Raw genomic sequence first — 26,909 nt, 5'->3', positions numbered from 1 at the left:
GCATGCTGCAGGTGGCATTTATTTACTACACAGCAAGATGACAAAATGACAGGCTCCGCGGGGCATATGACAATCAGCTCCTAGCAGAGCAGTTTCTCCCCAATGAGAATAGACTATTTCAGGGGTTCCCAAACTTTTTCGGTTCGCGGCACCCCCTCCCCCAGCCACATGGGTCTCCGCAGCACCCACTCCCCTGGTCATATGGGTCTCCACACCCACCCCACATGGGTCTCCCTTTCCCTGCAGCCCCCTCTTCTCACACCAGCACACCTCTGCCTTCCCTAAATCCAGCATCCTTCCTACAGGTCAAGGATCACTGCCGCTTCCTTCTCCTTCCCCCGCCGCCACTGCAGTGCTTGCAGCTTACACTTTCGGGCCATCCATGATTCACACAGGCACTCCGGGGCCTTCCCAGTCTGCTGCATCTGGCCCTCTCTGATGCAACTTCCTGTTGCGAGGGCCAGACGCGGCAGAGGGAAGTCCCTGCAGTGCCTGTGTGAATCACGGACGGTCCAAAAATTTAAACTGCAAGCACTGCAGCAGCGGTGGTGGAAGAAGCAGGAAGCGGCAGATGGCGGATCTGTGGCAGGGGAAAGTAGGGAGCAATGCGCCGCAGCACCCCTGAGAGTTCACTGCGGCACACCAGGGTGCCGTGGCGCACAGTTTGGGAACCACTGGACTATTCCCTCAGGAAGGGAAAAAAAAAAAAGAAACGCTTACCAGATGGAGAGGGACTGGAGAAGATTGCAAGCCCTCTTCAATGAGACAGCATCCTTCCCGAGGGAGGTAAGAAAGCATTCCCATACATCTTTCTCCCTCCCTTCCTCTCAAGAACCATTCCATGCACATTTGCACTCCTTTTTTTGGCTTGTTTAGTTTTCATGGGACTTAGAGGGTTTGGGGGGGGGGGGCTATTCCTTGTTAGTTTATTCCTCTTTACTTTTTCTGCACAAGGAAACATTTGGGTGAGGGATTTTGGGGGGAGGGGGGCTGCCTTCCGGAAGTAAGAGGGTGGTCTCTTTTTTTGTTCCACATACCAACCCCCAATTGTAGTGTTTCCCAGATTGAGGGCCTGAAGAAGCAAGCCCATCATCTAAGAAAACACCAGGGGCAGTGATTCAAGGCTGTCTAAGCCATCCTGATAAACAGCCTTGGTAAGTATTGTGTGAGACAAGTATTCATTATGCAAAGGGGGGGGGGGGGGGGGAATAAACCAAGGATGAGTATAAACTTGGGATGCGCACCCCGTGGAGGAATATGTGGGATATATCTACAGTTTTGGAATTGCTGATTTTATACCATTTCAGAGCAGTTGTATTATGCCATGTCTTCTTTCAGACATATCTTCAGAACAGGAGGAGGTATGTCTTCCTCCCTGACCCCAGGCTCCTGCACCTGCTGGTCTCCAAGTTCCTCTGATGCCCACCCTGCAGCCGCTGTTTGAAAGGATGTTCTCTCTCATTGAGCCACTGCTAGATGTTCCCCCTGGTGAGTTTGACATTGTGCAACACATAGATTAGCATAGGGGATCAGAGATATTACTTGTGATATATCACCTATGATGGGAAGAGCAGTTAACACGACCCTAACATGCAGTCTCTTTCTTTTCAGGCACACATGAAGAGGACAAGGAGGCTACTGCTGAGCCCCCATCCCCTCCTGCCCCACTATCACCTTTACCTCATCCCCTTAATCTTCCTGGCCCCCCTTAACCCAAACCTAAACCCAACACAGTCATCCCAACCCACCACATAGCTTCCTATTTGTCCCCCTACAACCACCCCAGTCTCACCTCGTCCCTCTGTCACCCAGCAGGCCCCGACCTCTGACACATACACTACCCTGCCAGAGCAGGAGGGGTAGGAGCAAGTAGTGCTTAAGTTGGAGGTTGTTCCCCAGGATGCTGTGGCAATGGTTGCCACATCAACTCCTCAAATGCACCTAGGAGCAGAGCCCGCCAAGACAGGTACAGCTCAGGGGCAGATCGGCAACATATTGCCCAGTATCCTGGAGGAGCTTAGGAGGGTGACAGATCAGTTGTAAGCAATAGGCAATATGCTTGACCAAATCACATCGAGGGTGGACTGGTGGAGCATATTGCCTCTCATAGTGCTCCTGCTGCAACACCTCCCTAAGCATGGGCCCCCTAGCCCTCCTCCCTTCCATGGTTCCTCCCTTTCTCTTTCTCTGTATATAGTTGTAATGTATAGTTTACATACAGAAAACTTGCACCAGGCTCATGTGATCATGGCTCCGCCCTGAAGGGGGCAGAGGTGCTGGACTCAGCTGGAGGTTTTGTTACTCTGGGTGGACTTTTTCGAAGTATCATCTCATAATGTAATAGCTCTAAACACTGAGCTTAACCAATATTAAAGTATCACTTGAAATTCTGTCACTTCTTGAAAAGAGTGATAGGAAGGATTCACTGAAGAAATTTTTGTCACCCCTCTTTACATTTCTAACAAATGGCTAGAAATGTAAGGAGGGGTGACAAAATTTTTGAAAGGAGGAAGACTAAAAAGGGAATTGTGAGACTGAAAGATGCTGCGAACCGCTATGTAGATAATGATGAAGAAAAAGCAAATTTGCTAAATAGATACTTTTGTTCTGTTTTCACAGAAGAAAATTCTGGAGAAGGACCACGATTGACTGGCAAAAGTACATATGAGAATGGAGTGGATATAGCACCGTTCACAGAAGAGAGTGTGTATGAACAACTTGAAAATCTAAAGTGGACAAAGCCGTGGGACCGAATGGGATCCAACCCAGGATATTGAGGGAGCTCATAGAAGTTCTGGCGGGTCCTCTTAAAGATTTGTTTAATAAATCCTTGGAGACGGGAGAGGTTCCATGGGATTGGAGAACAGCAGATCTGGTCCCTCGTCACAAAAGTGGTGAAAGGAAGAAGCTGGAAACTACAGGCCGGTAAGCCTCACTTCGGTTATTGGAAAAGTAATGGAAGCAATGCTGAAAGAAAGAATAGTGAATTTCCTGGAAGCCAATAAGTTGCAAGATCCGAGACAACACGGTTTTACCAAAGGTAAATCATGCCAAACGGATCTCATTGAATTCTTTGACCGGGTGACCAGAGAATTGAATCATGGACGTGCTATAGACGTAATCTACTTAGATTTCAGCAAAGCTTTTGACACGGTTCCCCATAGGAGGCTCTTCAATAAACTTGACAGGTTGAAGATAAGACCTGACGTGGTGAACTGGATTAGGAACTGGTTGATGGACAGACGCCAGAGGGTGGTGGTTAATGGAATTTGCTTGGTTGAGGGAAAGGTGAGTAGTGGAGTGCCTCAGGGATCGGTGCTGGGGCCGATTCTGTTCAATATATTTGTGAGTGACATTGCCGAAGGGTTAGAAGGTAAAGTTTGCCTTTTTGTGGATGATACTAAGATTTGTAACAGAGTGGACACCCAGGAGGGAGTGGAAAACATGAAAAAGGATCTGCAGAAGCTAGAAGAATGGTCTAAGGTTTGGCAATTAAAATTCAATGCGAAGAAATGCAAAGTGATGCACTTAGGGAGTAGAAATCCACGGGAGACGTATGTGTTAGGCGGTGAGAGTCTGATATGTACCGACGGGGAGAGGGATCTTGGGGTGATAGTATCTGAGGATCTGAAGGTGATGAAACAGTGTGACAAGGCGGTGGCCGTAGCTAGAAGGTTGCTAGGCTATATACAGAGAGGTGTGACCAGCAGAAGAAAGGAGGTATAAGTCGTTGGTGAGGCCCCACCTGGAGTATTGTGTTCAGTTTTGGAGACCGTATCTTGCTAAGGATGTAAAAAGAATTAAAGCGGTGCTAAGAAAAGCTACAAGAATGGTATGGGATTTGCGTAACAAGACGTATGAGGAGAGACTTGCTGACCTGAACATGTATACCTTGGAGGAAAGGAGGAACAGGGGTGATATGATACAGACGTTCAAATATTTGAAAGGTATTAATCCGCAAACAAACCTTTTCCATAGATGGGAAGGCGGTAGAACTAGAGAACATGAAATGAGATTGAAGGGGGGGCAGACTCAAGAAAAATGTTAGGAAGTATTTTTTCACGGAGAGAGTGATGGACACTTGGAATGCCCTCCTGCGGGAGGTGTTGGAGATGAAAACGGTAACAGAATTCAAAAAATGCGTGGGATAAACATAAAGGAATCCTGTTCAGAAGGAATGGATCCTCAGAAGCTAAGCGGAGATTGGGTGGCAGAGCCGGTGGTGGGAGGCGGGGCTAGTGGGCAGACTTCTACGGTCTGTGCCCTGAAAATGGCAGATACAAATCAAGGTTAGGTATACACAAAAAGTAGCAGGCAGACTTGATGGACCCTGCAGTTCTTTCTCTGCTGTCATCTACGTCAGGAAGGATTCACTTCACATTCACGTACATAATAGTGTGAGTTGTGTTAATGAAATGTTCTAAATAGCATACTGTCAACAAAATGATTTGATTGAGATGAATCTGACAGAAAAAAAAATACATGAATAACTGTGATGTTACTTTTTTTCAGGGTAAGTGGCTCCCCTGCTTAATGTTTTTGATCACGTTACACAGAAATAATGGCTAATAACCGTTCCCATGGGATATCGTTTTTATTCTATCAATTTAACGTACTAAAAGAGTGCCACTCCTTGTTATGTGACTGCACAGGTTGTGTGGCAGCCGGAGGGGTGCGAGGTGGTGGGTTCTGAAATAGAATCGGCGAGGGAGAAGTTGGCTGCTGCTGTGCCCGGGCTCGGACGTTAGGAGGAGTGATGAGATAAATCTCCGCCTGCAGCCAGACCTCTCTCTCGCTCGCGCCTTCCGAATGTGCCTGACTGTGTCAAACCCACGTGCCAGGGTGGGGGAAGGGGAGAGAGCGCGAGAGTCTGATATTATTACGGAGCACGGTGGTACCTGCGCGGAGAGGGAGGGGGGGTTCCTGGCCTGAGCTCCACCCTCCTCATCTTGGGTGGGTGCAGCAGCAGTGAGCCCCCAGGTGCCCCCCTCGGCGCGATCGGGCTGGAGGTCACACATCACGGGGGGCCAAACCGATGAGGACGGCCGATCGCTTCTTGTTTGCACCTTGCTTTCTGGGTTTTTTTTTTTTAAACCCCGGGTTTCCGATTCCTTTCCTCTTTGCGGGGTGGGGTTTTGTGTCTTGCCTTTTTTTCTTTTTCCTATTTTCGTTATTCTGCTGCTGGGGTGGGCGGTGAATATTTGTTTGTTTGCTTTCGCCCCCGAGCTCAGAATGGAAAAGCTGTCAGCAGAAATTTCTGCTGTCCCTCCTCCTTTTTCCTGCAGCTCATTGTTGTGTGGGAGGGCTGGGATGGACCTGATCTTTTGGATGCCCTGCTAGGCGCGCACACGCACACACATATATATGCACAAACACATACCCTGGCCGTTATATCCGCACATACATACGTACGTACCGGCTGTGCCCCGGTCCTTTATTTTTGCATTTTTTATTTTTGTGCTGGCTCAGCGGAGAGGCTTGGTTTGGTTTTCGGGTTAAATCCTCGCCATCCTTCCTGTTGCAGCAGATGTGTTTGGGGTCGATCAAGAGATACTATGGTGAAATTTCCAGCTCTCACCCCTTACTGGCCCCTGATCCGCTTCTTGGTCCCTCTGGGAATCACCAACATCGCCATCGACTTTGGGGAGCAGGTACAGTACGAGGACCATGTCCATGTTTACCCAGGCAGCCAGATGTTTGACAGCTGTTTAGCTGTTACCTGTAACAATGTACTTTATTCTGTCAGTTGTTAGCAACCAGCACATGGCTTGTACAGTATACAGAGCCTTCCTCAGTCTGTAGCAGGGTATTTGCCGTCTCGGCCACCTTCCTTTTCTTCATGTCTGTGTTTCACTATCCGTGTAGCTGGCACTGCTCTAAAACTGAAATGGATCAGTAGATACATGTTTTTAAATTTATCTTAGTCCAGCAATACAATGTCTGTATTGATCGGCTGGTTAACATTCATATTTTATGGGACAATTTGATGGTGATACTTATGCTTAACCTCTAAGATGCTCACCTCCTATGTCTTATTGGTTAGCCTGTTTTTCTGTTTTGCCTCCTTTTGCCTGTACCAATTTCAGTGTTTCTTTTTTTCCTTCACCCATTTCATGCCATGAAGCATAGTTTCAGACTTGATGTAGGGTCTGTGATGTATTAGCCAGCTAGAGGAGCAATTTTATAGACAGCTGGCCACGGATGCTCGCCAATGCAGTGTTTTTGCTTGGGGAACATAGACTTGGTTCCTAAAAATTATTTCCTTCCAAGGCCCCCTTACTTTTTTTAGGCTTATCAGCTTACCTGGGAGCCTCTGGGACTTTCACTTTTTTGAGGTAACAGGGTAGGAAGAAGGGGAATTTGCCTCAATGTTTTCTGATGGTCATGGTATAGGCAGGAGTTGTCTGGTAGGTACCCCTGCACCTTACCTGCACCCAGCAAGGAAAGCTGATGCATTCTCTGGCTGGCAATATCAGCGGGTCTATTCCTGCGTCCTCCTGCACACCTTGTGGTTGGTACCTGCGTGCATTGCAGAGAAGGGGACCTGGTACCAACATGGTGTTTTCAGGTACTTGTGTGCCAGAAAGCAGAGAGCAAACTCCTGAATTTTCACTTTCCTCGCTTGTCTGAATATTTCTTTTTCTCCTTGTTTTTTTTCATGCCTCTATTGTTTCCACCAGTTCACCCCCTGTGTGTGTGTGTTTGGCTTCTGGTGTACACGAACTCCTCTTTCTGTGACCTACATCACAGAATTCCTATTCCTACAGCCATTGCTCTACATCTGTCCTCAACAGTAGGTGGTGCTTTTCTGGGATGTGGTAGATATTGACACTCCTAGGCCCTTCAACCCCCCTCCCCAACCCCCATTAAGTAACTCATGGGGAACACTGTAAGGATTCTGGGATTAAAGTTTGAGGGCCTGTGTTCCTATCAGTTACACCTTGCCGTGCTTTGTGTACAAATGATGGTGAGACCTGTGGAGCTCTCAGAACTTCGCTCTGTGAATAACATTTTTGTGGTTTGTGTCCACAGGAAACTTTGATTTACAATGTGTTTCACAAAGAGCTCAGTGTTCTCAACTCTGTTTTCTTTTCAATGTGCCAGTTTTCTTCCTTTCAAGAAAGAGATTAGGAATTATATTATGCTGTTTTATTCTGAGAGGTCTGATTGCTGCTTATTTTTTATTTTAATGGTGGTCCTTTTACTAAGGTGCACTAATGGATTTAGCACGCACTGTGTATACCTGTGGGCTGCATGGCACTGAATGCACACTAATTCGTTAGCGTGTGCTAAATCTGTTAGCGCACCTTAGTACAAGGACCCCTTGATTCTTAGTCCTTTTATTTTACATAATTTACTTGAAATTTTTTACAAATAGCCTATCAGAAACAAAACAACAAAGCAGGGCGGCTGAAAGACAGAGCCGGGCCCGGGGCAGGGCTGCTGCAGCTCCCCCAACTCGGGACACAGCCGCCACCCCTCACTCGGGACACAGCCGCCACTCCCCACTTGGGACGCAGCTGCCACTGCCGCTCCTTGCTCACTCGGGCCACTAAGGCCCCCGTCCCCTACCTTCCAGAGTCAGTTTATGTTGTCTTTATAACACTGGTTTATCATAGGTGTCCTGTTTCCAAATCAAGCGTACAATTGACCAAATGTACCGGTAATTAAGAGACCCAAGTTTTCAGAGCTTTGCCAAACTTCAGAGTCCTTTTACGGATTTGGCGTGCACTAACGAATTACTGTGTGTTAAGTGCCATGCAGCCCTTAGATATACAATGGGTTATGCAGCATTTTAGGGTCCTTTTACCAAGCCGCGCTAGAAAGTGGGCGGTTCTGTGATTAGCATGAGGGTTTGCCGCATGCTCCGGCCACTTTCTAGCACGCCGGAAAAATGCCGGAATTGTAATTTGTGTCAGTAATAATTTTACAATCGGCGCTCGGCCATTCCCGCCTGAGTCCTTACCGCCACCTATTTTGTTGGCGGTAAGGGCTTGCATGCTAATCCTGCGGTAATCGAGCAGTGCGCGGTGATGGCCATGTGCTGCCCAATTACTGCAGGGCACGCCTACTCCCCGGCCCCCTCACTGGAAAATACATTCTGTTCTCTAGCAGGGGGATCAGCGAGCGCTGATTACAGCAATACCACGGGGTGCCTTTTTGCGCGCTCAGTAGCCCTACCGCCCTTGGGTAAAAGGGACCCTAAGCACGTGCTAACAATTAGTGTGCACTAAATCTGTTAGCGCCCTTATTAAAAGAACCCCCTCATTTGTTTATTATTTATTTGTGACATTTATATCCCACATTATCCCAAACAAGTTTGAGTTCAATGTGGCTTAGAATAAACAGTATAGAATACATAACAAAGAATAATACATAAGAAAGTAATTTGTTGTAACAATCCAATTTATTCCAATGTATTTATTATTTATTAAATAAATGTATTTAATTTATTTTAAATTTATTCTGCCCTTCTTGTCTTAGGACAACATTCCATAAAACACACTTGTTTTAGAAAAGCACTCCAGAGTATCCACCTAGATTGTTTTATCATTCATCGATGTATGTGTGTATGTGTTTTTGGGGTTTTTTGTAACTTGAAGTTTTATTCATTAACAGTGAAAGTAGAAAAGGAGAATGGCAACAGTAACAAACAAGTTCAAATATAGAACCGCTAACAATAATAACCCCATAAGCAATGGCTCAGTTGTTTCTTCAGAGCACACAGCACAAAATTTCAACAGTGTAGACAGAACGATTGTCAAAATCTCCAAAAACAAAGGGCGTGCGTTTCATGTGAGCTCCTAGTGGGAACACAGCTCACATCGCATTTTCTGAGTGACACCTTGCTCATTCTTTTGATGTGGAAAATGCATGGTTAAGCTGTGCAGTTTGGTTACTGTTATCACGTGGATGATCTCACAGCTTCATTAGAGTATTGCAAATTGTGGGTGAGCGATGAGTCTGCCAAATATTCTGCAGATTTTGCTGTTTCTCACCCCCTACCTAAGATTTATGGTGACATCATTGGTTTGCACGTGAAACCCTTCTCACACAAAGTTGGTTTCATGCGTAATCTGATGAAGACGTCTGATTGGCTGATTGCCTTCATCATTACCTGTAATTGTAATGATGCGCATCATGGTTTGTAGATCCTGTAATGATCTGTGGTTTGGGTGTTTTGTGTGGCACAGATCAGGGGTGAGTGTCTTCAAGTGTACAGGACCTGGGTTATTATTATTTGAGTATATGCCACAAATATTTGGGTGTACCATAGACCATTACACTTGCCAGATGGAGGTGATTTCTTTTAAATAGTGTAATGAAAAGCTAATGTCAAACTGAGAGATGTTACCACCAATATAACAAACTCCAGTGATGGGTTTTGCGATCTGTTTTACAAAGGGTTCTGGGCTATGATAGTGTTAGTATGGACCTTTTCTCATTGGGCCCTATTTTTAAAAAATTGTTCTCCCCAACCCCAACATTCCCAGTAATGGGCCGATGATCAGAAGCAAATGCAGGTGCTAGAGGCTGTTAGCGCCATACTAGCACCCCGTGATCAGGGCCCCCGAGCACGTGAAACAACGTGCTCGCGAGCGCTGAATGCAACTTGCATGCAAAATAGAGCTCTTAGTGCAAGTAGCATGCAAATGGATGCTAAACCTATTCCTCCCCAATGATCAGCGACCAGCGCGCCAAATATTGGCTTGCTGGCTGCGGCAAACCGTACACCAGCTCAGAGCTGGTTAGGGTTTGCAGACCATTGGGAAGAATGTGAGCCCTGTCCAGCATGTATTTGCATGCTAGCAGGCCCTCCAATGCAGTAGCCCCCCTCCGCAGGAAACCCAACCCAACCCCCCCCCCCCCCAGCGACATAGGAGCTGGAGGTCCGGCGGATCTCCAGCCCCCCTAACCCCCCTAGCATCCCCTCAAATGTCCCTGGTGGCCTAGTGGGCCATGAGCCAACCCCCCTCCACACCCCACCTGGTGGTCTGGCGGCTCTTTCCCACCTCTCTACCTTGGTTGGAGGAGGGAGGTGGCCTCGCCCAATGCATCCTGGGATGCACTGGGCGGGGCTTCACAAAACTCCCTTATATGGTGTGAAGCCCTGCCCAGCGCATCCCAGGATGCACTGGATTGCTAGGTGCCGCCATTTTCGAGGTGGCGCCAGTGGAAGAGGAGGGAGGCCACCTCCTTCCTCCAACCAAGGTAGGGGGGTGGGAAAGGGCCGCTAGACCACCAGGTGGAGTGTGTGGGGGGGGGGGGGGATTGACTCGGCCCACTGGGCCACCAGGGACATTTGAGGAGACTTGTGTCAGGGGGGTCGGGTCAGGGGGAACAGAGGTCCGCCAGACCTCTAGCCCCCATTTCACTTGTCTTGTGGTGGGGATACTTGGGGACTGGTGGTCCCATGGACCTCCGGCCCCTGTGTTTGACAGGTCTGGGCTTTTGACAGCCCAGACCTGTCAAACAAGTGTTCAGGCACAATCCTCCCACACTTTACCCTATGATCAGAGATAATAGCATGCATAAATTTGCATGCTATTATCTCTGATCATAGGGGCGGTAAAGCCCTGCGCTGTTCCAGCGCTATTTTTTAAGGTGCTGTTTGGAACAGTGTGAGGCTTTCGATCATCTGCCCATAAAAAAAAAATCATGACCCTGGAAGAGTATATGGCTTCAAGAGGGGTCCTTTTACTAAGCACCGCTAAAAGGTGTCTTTAGCACGGCCTTACGTGGGTCATTCCTGCATGCTAAAGCCATTTTTAGTGCTGGCTGAAAACGGCCAATTTTTCCAAATTAATGCCCATGCACTAATGTTGCCATTAGCATGCGGCCCGCCATTAACAAAAATTAGCACGCGAGTCCTTACCGCCACCTATTTTGTAGGCGGTAAGGGCTCATGCACCTATCAGCACATAGCAATGCTGATGCACTTACTTATTAGCACAGAAATGCCCACTCTCCACGTCCCAGACATGCCCCCTCGGGGAAAAAAATTAAAAATATTTTTTAGCTGTGGGTAGCGCGCATACATTTGGAACGTACCATGGGTTACCTCAGCGCACCCTACAGTGCACACGTTAGTGCTTACCACAGCTTAGTAAAAGGACCCGTTGGTAAGGAATAATTTTGTGATTCTGATAAGACCTGGGACAAATACATAGGATCTTTAAAAGAAAAGAGTGGATAATGGATGGACCAGCTGAATAGGCCTTCATTTTCTATGGTTTTATTCTGTGGTTTAACTATCACGTCAGCTCAGGTGTGTAAGCTCCACCAAAAATAATAATGATGGGAATAATATCCTGTGAACATCAGACAGAATGGTTTATCAAGCGTTACTGCTCCTTGGCCAAGGTTTGCTGGGTCAGAATAGCCCATATGTGTGCAGTGAATGGTACTGGTTTCTTTTTGGTAACTGTGGTAAATGTAATGTAGTTCTTGGTTGGCCACTATCATTTGAAGAGGTGTTTTCAGGCCTGCTTCCATCTGTAAGCACTGAAGTTTATAGGCATGCATATAAAGTTCAGTTCAAAGTAGCGTTTTGCATTTTGTGAAAGAAAAGTAGCAGTTGCTTCTACAGCTCTGTAAAATGTGCACTGAGGTTCAAGAAACTTTATCAGTTCTTTTTGGAGGCAGAGAGAAGAAAAACTCCACCTCGCCAGATGCTAGAGGGGCTCTAGTGTGCTGTCTGTTGATAACACACAAAAGAAATATTTTGGCATTAGTGGGTAGGATGAGGAAGGGTTTTCTCTCTTCCTTTTTATGAATGAAGGCTCGTGGTACCAGATCCCATCCTAGCTCTGGTTCTGATTGAGCTGGAAGTCCAAAGGAGCACAGGGAAACAGCAGGGATAAAACAAATATGGAGTAGCAAAAAAGAAAAAAAACCTGTTCTTTAACATCTTGTACGCAAATGTCATATACTTCCTAGCATTTTCCTTGGAAATTTCACATGCACATCAGTACCGAAGCAGGACTTTTGGGCGCTGTCATTTGGCCACTGCTGTTAGGGTGCCAGACTTTCAGGTGCTGAAATGGCAGCATCTAAAATCTACTTCTCCCCGCACCTACCTCCATTGGTGAAGAGCAGGCCCCATGTCTGCTTGCTGCTTCAACTGAGGGTCTTTGGAGCAGAAGGGAGACGTGGGCAACCCCAGGCAGTGCCTGTGAGGGAGGATGGTTCTTCAGGAAGCCTGTTCTGTCCACCCTCACAGGCACCACCTGGGGCTGCCCACGTCTCACTTTTGCTCCAAGGTCTCCCGGCCAAAAACAGCAAGTAGCCACAGGGCCTACTCTTGGGGTTACTATATTTGACAAAAAAGAGGACAGAAAAAAAATTAAATGCCCCACTCCGCCCACCAGTCACCTTGACCCCTCCCCCAAGAAAGCCAGATTCTGTAAGCAGTGAAAATATTGATAAAAGTAACAAAAATTCATTTTCTTTCATACTCTGCTAAATACAAAATTAGATGTAATTTCCAAAAAAGCAAAGATCCATGAGCAGCATGTCCCCCTTTCCTTTCCCTCCCATCCATGAGCAGCATGTTCCCCTCTTCTCTTCTCTCCATCCTCTTCTATCCATGTGCTACATGTCCCCATCCCCCTCACCAATCTTTTTTCCAGCCCCTTCCCTGCACCCACAACTCCATCCACCTTTTTTACAGCCCTCCCCCCCCACAACTCCATCCACCCACCTCCCCTCCAGCCCTGGTGCCCTCCCCAAACCTACCTTAAGTTGCCCTGGTGGTCTAGTGGCCTCTTTGGGGCAGGAAAGAGCCCCACTCTTTCTTTCCTGCCTGCTGCTGCTGATCTCCTCACTGCTGCTGTTTTTTCAAAATGGCTGCTAAGACTTCAAGTGAAAGTCTTGCAAGGTCGCTGCTTGAAGTCTTGCAGCTGTTTTGAAGCAGTGGCAAAGGGCATGAAAGAGTGGGGTTTTCTCCTGCCCCAAAGAGGCAACTAGACCTATTGAGTTAGGTTCGGGGAGGGCACCCTGAGGCTCGAGGGAGGCGAGCCAGCCAGCTAGCAGGAAGGACTAGGAGAGTCAGAATGCAGCGCAGCCCATCTCCTGCCACAAATCTGGACAAACAGGCAAGCTCTAAAAAACCGCCCAGATACCCAACAGTCCCCTGGAAAGGAGGACATGTCCAGGGAAACCCGGACATATGATAACCCTACCTACTCTCCACTGACCAGAAACGGAGGTCAGCATGGGGAGTAGTAGATAAAGGACTTTTAGATGCCATTGTTTGGGCGCCCAAAAGTCCAGCAGCTAAAAGCCATGAGCACCCTAACAGTGGCACCAAAACAACAGCGCCCAAAGCTCACGTACCCCAGCCACTCAAAATAATGATTTCTAGCACCTCTCCCCAACTCAAGCCTCTCATACCCTTATCTCCCCAGACAAATGCGACTTCATGTCATCACCCAGGAAAAGGCTTCCATTCCCTCCTGAATCTCCTTCTCTGAAGTCATAACCCACTCCCAGGATGGAGAGTCAGGCCACTCCCGATCTCTTTCCTAACGTGTTTGTATACTGAGAAAAGCGACTTTCAGATCAAACCCAGATTGGTTTGGTGTGATTAGAAGGATGTTTTGGCCAGCTGTTTCTCCTTTTTCTTTCAGCTCCGTCAGAATTGGTCCTGGAATCTTTATGCTACGAGTCTTCATTCAGAACTGCTGAGGATTTTTGCTCCCTCTCACAGTTCCTAGTTTGATCATTGCAGAAATAGCCCTAGGGTAGGATCCAGTCATTAGTCACCACCAGGTATCGCCACAGGGGCTGTGAACTCTACCTCTGCGGTATCACCATTCCACTGAGCACAGACTAAAGTCTTAACTTGGGGATCAAATGTGGAGGCTTTCCTCTTGATAGTGCACAATATGGACTACTTCAACCACTGAAGGTTGCCACAACCAGTTCTCAGTTTTCAAGTGATGACCATCATCTTGCATCTGATAATTTTCTGGTTTTGTTGCTGCTGTTATCTATAGCTTATATTGTGGGTGCCCAAACTTAGTTCTTGAGGACTGCAACCCAGAATTTCCACAATGACTATGACCCAATGCGTAATTAAACTCTGAAATTCGTTGCCGGAGAACGTGGTGAAGGCAGTTAGCTTGGCAGAGTTTAGAAAGGGGTTAGACGGTTTCCTAAAGGACAAGTCCATAAACCGCTACTAAATGGACTTGGGAAAAATCCACAATTCCAGGAATAACATGTATAGAATGTTTGTACGTTTGGGAAGCTTGCCAGGTGCCCTTGGCCTGGATTGGCCGCTGTCATGGATAGGATGCTAGGCTCGATGGACCCTTGGTCTTTTCCCAGTGTGGCATTACTTTTGTACTTATGAGATCTATTTGTATGCACTGCCATCATTGAATGCAGATAGATCCCATGCATATTCATTGTGGATATCCTGAAAACCAAGGTCAGTTATAGTCCTTATGGATCAGATTTGGGCACCCCTGGCTTAGATTATTTGAATTTTTCAAAATTACTTGTTGAGAAGGGGACCATCGGTAAGCAGGCCTGCCATCTAGGTAACGATGGCTACTCTCTCTGGATCCACATGGGGGAAATGCAAGTTTTTGCACAGTTTTGTGCTAGTTTGAACTCCTGAGGATAAGAGGAAGGAAACTTAGAACAATGAAGGCAGATAAAGACCGTAAGACCTATTCAGTCTGCTCATCCACTGTCCCTTCTGCTTCGTTAGAGATTCTATGTATTGCTTGAATTCAGATACAGTTTTCATCTCCACCACTTTTACCAGGATGCCATTCCAAGGATTTAGCACTCTTTCTATGAAGAAGTATTTTCTCAGGTTAGTAATAGATTAATTTTTGGAATTTTTTTTCTTGATTTGTGGACATATTTTGGTTCATGTCATGTATATGATTTAGTATAATTTTTAAATACATGAATAAACTATCTAGTCTGCCAATCCATGCCACCTACTATCCCTTCCCCTCCCTTAGAGATCCTGTGTACCTGTCCCAAGTTTTCTTGAATTCAGATACAGTTTTCATCTCCAGCACCTCTATAGGGAGGCCATTCTAAGAATTCACCACCCTTTCTGTGAAGAAGTATTTCTGAGCCTGTCCCCTTTCACCTTCACCCTATGTCTTCTCATTCCAGTGTCCTTTCAATTGAAAGAGACTTGCCTCCTGTGCATTTAAGCCACAGATGTATTTAAACATCTCTATGATATCTCCCCTCTCCTGCCTTCCAGAGTATACATATTCAGATCTTTAAGTCTGTCCCCATATGCTTTATGATGAAGACCACCTTCTAGACCGACTCCATCCTGTTTATATATTTTTGAAGGTGTGGTCTCCAGAATTGTACACAGTACTCTAAATGAGGTCTCACCAGAGACTTACTCAGAGGCACTATCACCTGCTTTTTCCTGCTGGCCATTCGTTTCCTTAGGTGTAGAATATACACTACCATACATAAGTGTATATTCTTTGCATAAAAATAGAGGGTATTAAAAATGCCAAGAGTTTGAAGATACAGAACATACAGATTTTCTTTTTTGAAGATGATTATTTTGTGTTCCCCTGCCATTACCAGTGCATACTAAAGCATAAGGCAGACCTAGATGAGTCAAGACAGGAAGACTGTGCAAGATCAGTACAAGCCATTCATGTATGCCCAGATAAGGGACGACTATACATTAGTTTACAAAATAAGTTTACCCGTCAGACTGAAATGTGCTAATTTTGTTTGGTAAGTGCAGTAGCCCAAGGGAAGTCCTGTGTCATCTCTACCAGTCTTTGCTTTGACAGATAACAGTGCAGCCCGTTTTTGCCCCTGTACTGTTAAACCAAATTCCAACCAAGCTCATAGAAATGACAGACATCATCTTGGTAAAAATACACAACAAGGACCAACTTCTGGGGGAGGGCAGAAGGAGAAGGACAGTCATGATTCATTTGGGAATATGGTATGCGTATTGGTATTTTTGACCACAGTTAGGGTTCTCATATTGCTCCAAGTCTGTAGGGACAAACTGAACTGGTTCCTGGTTTAATCTCTAAGGACGGCCCCGTAAAGGGGCGGGGCAACCCGTATTATTGAAACAAAATGGATGTCCATCTTTCGTTTCGATAATACGGCCGGGGATGCCCAAATCATGAAATTTAGGTTGACCTTAGAAATGGTCGTCCCCGGTTTTTGGCGATAATGGAAAGCCAGGACGCCTATCTCAGAAAGACCAAATCTAAGCCATTTGGTTGTGGGAGGAGCCAGCATTTGTAGTGCACTGGTCCCACTAACTGAATGGAAAAAGCCCTTCACTTACCGATCCGGAAAGGAACGGGCATGCATGAAGGAAATTGCATGCAAATGAGCTGCTTGCTGTTAGCTCATTTGCACACGATTTCCTTCCTAAGGAGGGGAAGTGACGGCAGTTGAGGATGTCCTTTCCTGCGGCGGCAGTTGAGGATGTCCAAAATGTGAATGTTTCTGTGAGAAGGACGTCCATGCCTTTGCTATACCTCCGACACCCTCTTTATTTATTTGGATTTTGGATCACAAGTAGCAGCACTGGGATTTGAACTGGCCACCTCTAGATTGCAAGACCAGTGCGCTAACCACTAGGCCACTCCTCCACTCTACTCCACTTCCTTGAAATTTGGCCATCCCTGTGGGGGGCAGTTGAGGACGTTCAAACTGTTTGAAAGAAGGACAGCAACGCTTTCGTTATGCCTCCGCTGACACACACTTACCTCCCCCTCCAGGGACCTGCATACTGCCCCCCCCCTAGGGATGGCCAAATTTCAAGAGAGTGGAGTGGAGGAGTGGCCTAGTGGTAAGAGCACTGGTCTTGCAATCCAGAGGTGGCTGGTTCAAATCCCACTGCTGCTACTTGTGATCCAAAATCCAAATAAATAAATAAAGAGGGTGTTGGAGGCATAGCAAAGGCATGGATGTCCTCACAGAAACATCCACATTTTGAACTGCTGTCACAGGGAAGGACGTCCTCAACTGCCATCGCAGGGACGGAGGCATAGCGAAAGACATACTGTAAAAAAAAAAAAAAAAGACAAAAGTTTTTGAAGTTGTTTTTTTTCGGGGTGGGAAGTCAGGTCAGTTCGGGCACCTTTTTGATGCTTGGTCGTGAAAAAAAATGGACCAAGTAAAGTTGGCCAAATGCTCATCAGGGATGTCCTTCTTTTTTCCATTATCGCCCGAGGATGTCCATCTGTTAACCACGCCCCGTCCCGCCTTCGGTACACTGCCGACACGCCCCCTTGAACTTTGGTCGTCCCCACGACGGAAAGCAGTTAAGGACGCCCAAAATTGGCTTTCGATTATGCCGATTTGGGCGACCTTAGGAGAAGGACACCCATCTCTTGATTTGTGTCGGAAGATGGGCGCCCTTCTCCTTCAAAAATAAGCAGGATAGTCTGCTACCTTCTGCCAGCATGGATTACAACAAGTTAAAACAACAATAATAATACTGCAAATAATTACCACTTCACACAGCCTCATCTAGTTCGGGGGTCCTTTTACTAAGGCCCAGATGATCAAAAGCCCCGCGCTGTTCCAAACAGCGCCCTAAAAATAGCGCCGGGACAGCGCAGGGCTTTTCTGCATCGATGATCAAAGATATTGCATGCAAATCTAAGCAGCACTGTTATCTTTGATTATCATGTTTTAGTGCGGGAGAATGGTGCCGAGCATGCGCTCAGCACAATCCTCCCGCACTTGTTTGACAGGTCTGGGCTGTTAAAAGCCCAAACCTGTCAAACAGCCTGCCGAGGCCCGAACAACGAGGCCGCCGCCGCTGCCGCCGCCGGGCAAACCATCTCCCACCCAGCGATGGGGGGGTGGGGGTTGGAGGTCCGGTGGACCTCCGGTCCCCCCCCCCCCCACGATCCCCCCTCCCATGTTCACGGAGGGCTTGAGATCCAGTGGGTCTCCAGCACCCCCACCCCCTGAACCCACAGAAATCCAAGTGGCCACCTCCCGAAAAATGCTGTCCTACCCTCCCACCCAGCGACGGGAGGGGGGGCTGGAGGATCGGTGGGTCTCCAGCCCCCAAACCCCCACAAATTGTTGATTGGCCGCCTCCAGCCAAAGGATCGCCCACACGGTGATGTATCGATGGGGGTGGGGGCTGGAGGTCCGGTGGACCTCCAGCCCACACCAACTCCTCCCCCCCAGCGTTTTACTTAGATTCCCTGGTGGTCCGTGGTGTGGTGTGGTGAACCCCCCCCTCCCGACCCCCCTACCTTTTGTTGGAGGAGGGACGCAGCCTGCCTGCCTCCCTCCTCTTCTAGTCAGTCGATGCCCAAAATGGCGGTGCCCAGCCCCGCCCATTGCATCCTGGGATGCGCTGGGCGGGGCTACAGACCATGTAAGGGAATCTAAGTAGAACACTGGGGGGGAGGAGTTGGGGTGGGCTGGAGGTCCACCGGACCTCCAGCCCCCACCCCCGTCGATACATCACCATGTGGGCGATCCTTTGGCCAGAGGTGGCCAGTCAACGATTTGTGGGGGTTTGGGGGGCTGGAGACCCACCGATCCTCCAGCCCCCCCTCCCGTCACTGGGTGGGAGGGTAGGACAGCATTTTTCGGGAGGTGGCCACTTGGATTTCTGTGGGTTCAGGGGGTGGGGGTGCTGGAGACCCCCCGGATCTCCAGGCCTCTGTGAACATGGGGGGGGGGGGAATCATCGGGGGAACCAGAGGTCCACCAGACCTCCAGCCGCCTGTTCGCGTTTGCTTTGGGGGGGGGGGGAAGGGAGGCTTGCCAGCATGCAACTGCATGCTGGACAGGGCTCACCATTCCTGCCCAATGATCCGCAAAATCTAACGCCAGCTCGGAGCTGGCGTTGATTTTGCTGCGGCCAGCGACCCAATCTTTGGCGTGCTGGTCGCTGATCATTGGGGATGAATGCGTTAAGCGCCGATTAGCATGCATTTGGAAGCTAATTGCGCTAGAAGCCCTGTTTAGCATGCATTTGCATGCTACTTGCGCTGAGAGCCCTCGAGTGCGCTGTTTCAGGTGCTCGAGGGCTCTGATCATGGGTCGGCTGCAAACTCTGGTGTTAGTATGGCGTTAACCGCCTCTAGCGTCGGAGTTTGCTTTTGATCATAAGGGCCTAAGTGCGCTGAATTTGCGCTGGTGTATACGTATGTATTGGACATGCGCAGGTCCATTTTTCAGTGCTCCTGCAAAAAAAAGGCCTCTTTTTTTGGGCCGAAAATGGACATGCAGCCAAATGAAAATTGGCGCATGTCTATTTTGGGCCTAAGACCTCACCCGCCACCCAGTCACTTAGTGGTAAGATCTCACTTGTTAGCCAGGCGGTAATTGTCAGCGTGTGTACAATGCTGATTACTGCCCGGTTAGCACCACGTGCTGGAAAAAAAAGTTACCGGCACATGTAGTGGACACGCGTAAAAAATGAAATTACTACTGCCCGGGCCATTCGGTAGCCAGGCGATAGTTTCAAATTGGCATGTGTTGGGTGCATGTAGGCGCCTACGTGGCTTAGTAAAAGGGTCCCTCAGTGTCTTAAACAGAAACTACAATTCCCTGCATGAAAAAGTGGGAACTAGGATTGGAGCAGCCTCTTTCTGCAGGCCTGAAGTAATATAGTGACTTTGCACTGTACATTTAGGTTTAGGTCAGACAGGGAATGCGGTAGCAATCTTTCTAGTTATTTCTGTAGGACTCAGCAGATGTTAGCAGCTGAATAGGAGGCTGTTTGACCTAATGAGGTGGCAGACTGACTCCTACCGAGTGACAGGCAACATATTCAGATATGACAGCAGATCAGAAATAAAGATGGGCACAGTATCTTTCTGAACCAAGAGCACTGTCTCGGCAGCCCAGGCCTTATATTGCAGCCTGCACCTTGTAGTGAAAGATGCGGAGGTGAAGGAGGGTTGATACTGTGAATGTTCAGCTATTTTGAGAGTAATTAACTTATTTTGAGTAGCAGTAATTTTTGAGTAGTAGTAATTGACTTTTTGTTTTTTACTCTAAACAGCTCTTAGGGTTTTTTTTTTTTTTGAGTACTAAAGAAGTTATTGTACCCCAGAATTTGGCTTCTCAGGATTAGGAAATACTGTTAAGTCTGGCTGCATAGGCTCATTTTAGTTTGATCTACCAGTAGATTGGATCATTTTTCTATTTATTCTTGTTTTCATTGCTTCCTCAACAGTTATAGTCTAAAATATAATACTGTGGGTTTCCTTTTCTGTTCTTTTGATTTGTAGATGTATACTTTTGAAATTTTTGATTATATTCTTTTAAATAAATTGTTTTTAAAAAGTGTAAAATGCTTGGGTTATTGAACACAGGTATTCAAATTGGACCTTGCAGACTTGCTTTGGCATGCAAAATTCAGATCGTGATTTGTGAGCTAGCTCATGTTACTGCAGTAATGTTAGTCCAGGAGGGAGTTGCTTAAGAGTTAGTCCTCACAGGCAGTGGAAGCCATTGGAAGGGCAATACTTCAGGTGGACAGTATCCAGAGAACTCTGGTACCTCTCTTCCTGTGTCACACAGAGAGGAAAGGAGGTTCCCATCTCCACTACCCTACAGGCTATTTTCAGGCAATTTCAGGAGTTTAAAGGGGCGGATGTTGGATTTGTGCAAGCTCTGACAGGTGAAACATGCTGCTGGCCCTGGTTAAACATACCATAATGATTTATAGCAGACAGACCTCTCTGTTTGCCTGGGTTAACCCTGCATATATATATATATATATTTTTTTTTTTTGATTGAAAAACGTTCCAGAAATGCAAGTTACCTACTTGCATGACTTTCTAGCGTTTAAATGCCAAATGTAGGGACTATACAACATCCAACATAGGAAACCATAAAGAATCGGTTCTGTTCATACAGTGTTTTGCCAAGTACATTTCATGGTTAAAAGGAGCTTACTCTGATGTTTCCGCATTGAGAGGTGCTGAGAGAGGAGGGGGTGACTTGAATAGTGGTCAGAAGGTAATTCCAGATTGGAGATTTTTCACATAGCAATATTCCCTGATTAGGAGGGTGGTTGTCCTGCTTCTTTTTTTCTGAAGTTAGGATATAGCCAGTAATTTCATTTCCAGCTTGTTTGCAAACAAATGGCACTTTTTTGACATCCCAAAACTTCAAATACCATGGACAGCATTTGGCTCCCAGCTCATGGCCGTGCTGTTAGCAGTGGAACATATAATTTGGGAAAGGTGCCAGTAGGAGTTACAGCACAGGACAGTGTAGCTCTGTTTTCAGAAAGCACCTCAGAAGCAAAACAATCTAGGGTGAGATGCAAGAATTCACCAGAAGATGGTTAAAATGTAAAAATAAAAGTAAAATAAATGAAGCATGGGGTACTTAGGAGAACTCTACCTGCAAGTTGCATACTGCAATTAGTGTAGATGAAAGGCATGTGGAGGTCATAGTTTGATCTTGGGCTGTGGGAGGCCTGCGGCAGAAGGGATGGTCAGTCCAGGGTCATGCCACTGATGTCACCTTATGAAGGAATGAGAGAGAGAGATTAGTTGGATTGATGGTGTAATGGCCCTGGCTCAAATGTGATATTAAAAATGTTTCTTGCTGGAAGAAACTGCCTCTAGATTTTTACCTTTGTTTCTTTCTTTTTTTTTTTTAAGAACGTAGCTGCAAAGGAAGCTGTAGTTCTGGAAATAATTTTTCATTTTTTTCCAGATTTTAACAGGCCTTGTACAAAAATATATCTTTTTAACAAGCATAGAGGACCTCTCAGATTACTGTTGCTAGTGGACAAACAAGTTTGTTAAGGTCTGTGGCAAAAACATATCAAATCTCCCAAAATCCTTCTTTCTCAAATTCACACAGACTATCGAGGCAGCCTTTAATGCTATTTTTATGTATTTATTTGGATTTATTAACCACCTTTATGAAGAGATTCACCCAAGGCGGTGTACAGTAGGTACAGCTTAACATCGCACTTACAATTTTGTTAACAGCCTAACAATAGTACGGTGAACAAGTATAAACATAAATAAAATGAAAGTGTTCCCAACCACCTGATGTGTCATTGGTGCTCTAGGACACGTGGAACAGAAGTGATCATTTTCCATTTGGGTCCATTTTGAGCTAGACACAGTAAAGTCAGACATAAATGTAGCTGGGAGACTGTTCTTAATTATGATAAAATTCCCATTTATTTGGATTTCTGAAAATATCTACATCTAGAAGCATTATAGAAATGATTAGTAGTAGTTAAGCGCTATTTTTTAGGTGCAGTTTAAAGAAACTAGTCCGTAGCTGTCCACAGTCAAGCCCTTCTGTCTTGTCGATACAGCCTGCTTCTCAGTTGGCCCTAGAGAGGCTGCCAGAAGCAGGAATTCAGCCTGTAGACTCTTATCTCAGTGCCGGGCGGAGGCAACCTGTGCAGATGTCATCAGGTGAAATCACTGCATTGATGTACTCTGCCTCGACCTTTGGTTCATTATTTCATTTCCCAGCTGTGGCTGCTATGATGAAATCCTTTAAGATGCTTTAAGATAAAAGATACATGTGATCAAAGGGTTTAAGTCCATACCTCGGGTTTCTCTGTGGCCCACAGCAAAGCGGAGTGAGGTCACTCTGCTCTGATCTATTATTATACACATAAGAGCAAAACTGCAAACCGGGAAGGCAGCTGCAGCACAACATGAATTAAAAATACTTTTCATTTTCAAAGTTTTATGTTCACACATCAATATGTGATCTAGCTAACATGAAGGAAGCCGTTTTTGTCCACTAGTAATGTCATTGGTGACATAGGTCTGTGTCTTTTGTTTATAGGTTTTAACCAATAAACACTAAAGACTCTTTTTACTAAGCTGTGGTAAGCACTAGTGTTTAAGCTTAAACTTAAGCTTACCAAAGCTTAAACTTAAACTTACCACAGCTTAAAAGGACTTACCACAGTATGTGATGAGGTGTCCAATGGTAAGTTCCAAATGGTCCTGCATAAATCACGCACTAAAAATTTTTAAACATTTTTTCTGGGATGGGTGTGTCTGAGGGCTAAGAGCGAGTGTTTCTGCACTAATCAGTTAGCGCATCTACATTGCCTTTTGCTAACTGATCAGCACAGGATTAGAGTGTGACCCCTTACTGCCTACAGATAAGTAGTGGTAAGGGCTCACTCGCTAATTTTTTGTAATGGCTGTGTGCTAATGGCAACATTAGCACATGGCCATTAATTCAGAAAGTGGAAAATTGGCTATCAACCATCAGCAGTAAAAATGGCCTTAGTGAGTGGGAAAAACCCATGTAAAGGTGCACTAAGTCCAGTTTCTACTGCAACTTTTTAAAAGGACCCCAGAGAAAACCACCAGTACTAATGTGTTGCATGTTCATAAAGCTTGATGTGCAGAGGTGTTTGTTGATACAGTAGGTCAGTAAGACCCCCCCCCCCTAATATATTACTTTGGTGAAATCAAATGCATAAACTGCTGAGAATAGGGTATGTGTTGGCAGAAACAGCTGGGAACATGGTAAAGAAGTGGTTTCAAAAAGCATGGCAACACTTCCTGGTAACACTGGCACCTCGGGTGTGCACTGCTATGTTAAACAACTTGGAATTTGTTGTTAAGGACTTCCCTGGCCTCCGGTCCCTCCGGACCCGCAAACGGTCCAGAATTTCAGCCCGCTTCCAGTAAGGCCACCGGCCCCCTCTTCGGGAACATATACCACATTTGACCTCCTCCCCACGGAGTGAGAAAAGGACCTCTGGGCTCCTAGGCCCTTCCCCTCTTTGTAATCCATACGTAGAGAAGAAAAAGAAAACAGACACATGATAATCCTCTGTGCAAGGTTTTTTTACTTTCATGCAGTTCCCCTCCCGTTTCGGAAGGTTGCCAGAACAAAGCAGTTAATAACAGCAACAGTTCTCACTTCTTAGCTCCCCAAACAATGAGCCCGGAAAGAAAGAAAGGAAAAGAACAAACCCACAGCTCAAACACCCTCCCTCACGCCTTTCTCCACAGGACAGCAGTTCAAAAGCACTGCCGTTTCACCAGCACCCAAAAATAGTTCAAATGAAATTTAGAGAGTCAAACTTCCCGCTCAAATAGTGCAACGCAAATCATTGCCATTCAAAGCAGTGTAGTTCAAAACCTTGTAGTTCAAATCACTGTAGTTCAAACATTGCAGTTCAAAAACCCTTGCAGTTCAAAACATGGCCTCCACCACCTTACGTCTCCCTTCCAGCTCTTCTCCACGAGCCAGGAGAAGTAGCAGGGTCCCCTCCCCTTTACCTGTCAGCCCTAGCTCCTGACAAGCACCCGCTTCGACCCTGTGGTAGCCAGCCCTAACTCTCCCTCCCTCGCCTCCTTCTTTGGAGCAACCATCTCCTCCCCCTCCGAGCCCAGCCCTCACACCATGCTATTACTTGCTGGCCTAGTTCCTTTCCCTTGGCTTTAGCCAGCCCTGCGATATCCATGGGCTCACCACCTCTTTCTCCTCCTCCCTCCTCCTGTTCCTCTGCCGCTTTCCATTCCATGGGCTCCTCACCCCACCCTTTACCCACCTGTACTTCATCCTCCTGATTAGAGTTACTCCCACTCTACTCCCATTCCCCGAACTTCTGGGCCGGGTATTTCAAACTACCCTCCCTGAACTTCTCCTTAACCTTCTCCTGGGGGCTGTTAGGTATGTGAGTCCTGGACTCTGTGATAGAGCTTCTGCAGTGGCTGCTGGGAATCATAGCCCCAGCTTTTAGTGTGTCTATCCCCAAAGGGCTGCTGGGACTGGTAGTTTCTACCTTTCCCCCTGTTCCCATGGATAAATGCTTTCTCATCACTTGCCTCCTCCTCACAATGTGGGGCATTTTGTTCTTTAGTATTATGCCATATTTGCTTTGGCTGTCATATGTTGCTCACATTGGGTTGTTTGTTAAAATCAGTAAAAAGATTTAAATGTAAAAATTAAAAAGACATCGGAGAAACAAAAAACAAAAAAAGCATTGATAAAACACCCCCTAGACATAAGTGGATATGGGGCTAGATTCAGTAAATGGTGTCCAAATAGGGACACCAAAAAAAATTGGCACCCAGAGCTATTGTATAAAGGGTGCTACAGGATGAACGCTCTTTACAGAATAGCATTGGGTGCCAAATTCCATGTGCAGGTTTAGGCGCAAAGACTTCCACCAGCTGAAACCTGGATTGTGGCGCAAACGTTAAGCGCGGATTCCCAGTATGCAGTAATACTACCAGGGATGGTTTTAGACATGGTGGGGCCATGGAGATAAGCAGCAGTGGCCAGGAAACAGATACTGGGGAGGGGGGGAGAGGAAATGGTGTGGAGAGCGAGGCAGGAGGTGCTGAATGGAGAGAAAGAGGGGAGAAATGATAGAAGAGCGGGGACACTGGAGGGAAGAGGAGTACAGAGAGAGATGAGTAGAAAGATGGGGAGAGAAAGAGGGACATAGAAAAAGGCAGGAGTGAGAGAATCTGCTGGGGAGAAAGGGGAATACCTTGGCTGGACGGATGGAGAGAGAAAGAGGGGAGATGCTGGATAAAAGGAGGGAGAGGAGGGAATATGCTGGAAGGATGGGGCAGAAAGAAGGAAGACACTGGATGGAAGGGTAGGGAGAGAAAGAAAGAGGAGAGACACTGGAAGAATGGGGAGAGAGAGAGGACATGCTGAGAGTCTTTCTGAGAAGTCCTGAGATAAGAGGACATTCCTTTGGGGTTTGTCTGAAGCAGCCACCTTAGAATCCAAACTATATAGAGAGAAAAGGTCCCACTTAACTTTCTTTCTAAGAAGTTGTGAGAGAAGAGGACATTTCTCTGGGTGACATTATTTTGCTCTGTGCTTGGTAACTTAAGTACATAAGTATTGCCACACTGGGACAGACCAAAGGTCCATCAAGCCCAATATCTTGTTTCCTACTTGGCAAGATCCCCAAAAGGCTCAATACACTTAATGCTGCTTATCCCAGAAATAAGCAGTGGATTTTCCCCAAGTCAATTTAATAATGTTCTATGGACTTTTCCTTTAGGCATCCAGACCTTTTTTAAACCCTGCTAAGCTAATTGCCTTTACTACATTCTCTGGCAACGAATTCCAGAGTTTAATTACACATTGAGTGAAGAAAAGTTTTCTCTGATTCATTTTAAAATTACTATTTGTAGCTTTAACACATGCCCCCTAGTCCTAGTATTTTTGGAAAGAATAAACAAACGATTCATGTCTACCCGTTTCACTCCACTCATTATTTTATAGATTGGGTTTAAAAGAGGAATTGTAGGTTATTGATAAACACAGAATTAAAAAAAGAAGAAGCAAACTTTACCCCTTTCCCCATAGTTTTAAAACTTGAATTTTCTGCCACAACATTAACAAGACTATAGAAGGCACAGCAGGGCCTAATCAGTCTTAGAAAAATATATAAAAAAGAGAGAGAAGCAAGCATTATTAACTAGTTTCCATAGTGTACAACCCTTTTCCCCATAGTTTTAAACTGAAACTTTCTCTAGATGTAGAAACTTAACAGCCAAGAGTATTAAAAAGCGTAGTAGCAAGGCTCAAACTTTGACCTAAAAGAAGGTTATTTTCTGTTGGTAGCACTGCTACTGACCTGAATTCCGTGTTAATTCAGTTGTGAGGAAGTAGAATATTTGCAAAGGTTACTAAGGGCAATCTGATTACTAGGTTAGCTTCAAAGGGTTTGTTTGAAGCAGTTTCCTTAGAATCCAAACTACATAGAGAGGAAAGGTCCCACTTCACTTTCAGAGAAAAGGACATTTGTTGTCTGTGTAAGTGACCATATTTTACTCTGTGTCTGGTAACTTTAAGATTAGGTTTAAAAGAAGAATTGTACATGTTACGGAAGGCCCACCGGGGGTTATAAGAACAGGGACGCCTGGTGGGCATCTTGATTTTGGGTATGCCGATGCAGAAGTTTATGTGTA

General features: G+C 46.2%; 1 protein-coding gene across 1 annotated transcript in view; it reads left to right on the top strand.

Moving 5' to 3' along the window:
* The first annotated feature begins 4,897 nt into the window (after positions 1-4,897).
* Positions 4,898-26,909, top strand: part of ANKH (ANKH inorganic pyrophosphate transport regulator) — a 250,501-nt gene continuing 228,489 nt past the window's right edge. Inside the window, exon 1 of the mRNA XM_030209995.1 lies at positions 4,898-5,651. Coding sequence (XP_030065855.1) covers positions 5,556-5,651 — 96 coding nt within the window. The 5' untranslated portion in view covers positions 4,898-5,555. The remainder of the gene's footprint in view (positions 5,652-26,909) is intronic.

This window comes from Microcaecilia unicolor, chromosome 1, assembly GCF_901765095.1.
Source record: "Microcaecilia unicolor chromosome 1, aMicUni1.1, whole genome shotgun sequence".
NCBI lineage: Eukaryota > Metazoa > Chordata > Amphibia > Gymnophiona > Siphonopidae > Microcaecilia > Microcaecilia unicolor.
This window is presented reverse-complemented; position numbering and strand designations above follow the sequence as displayed.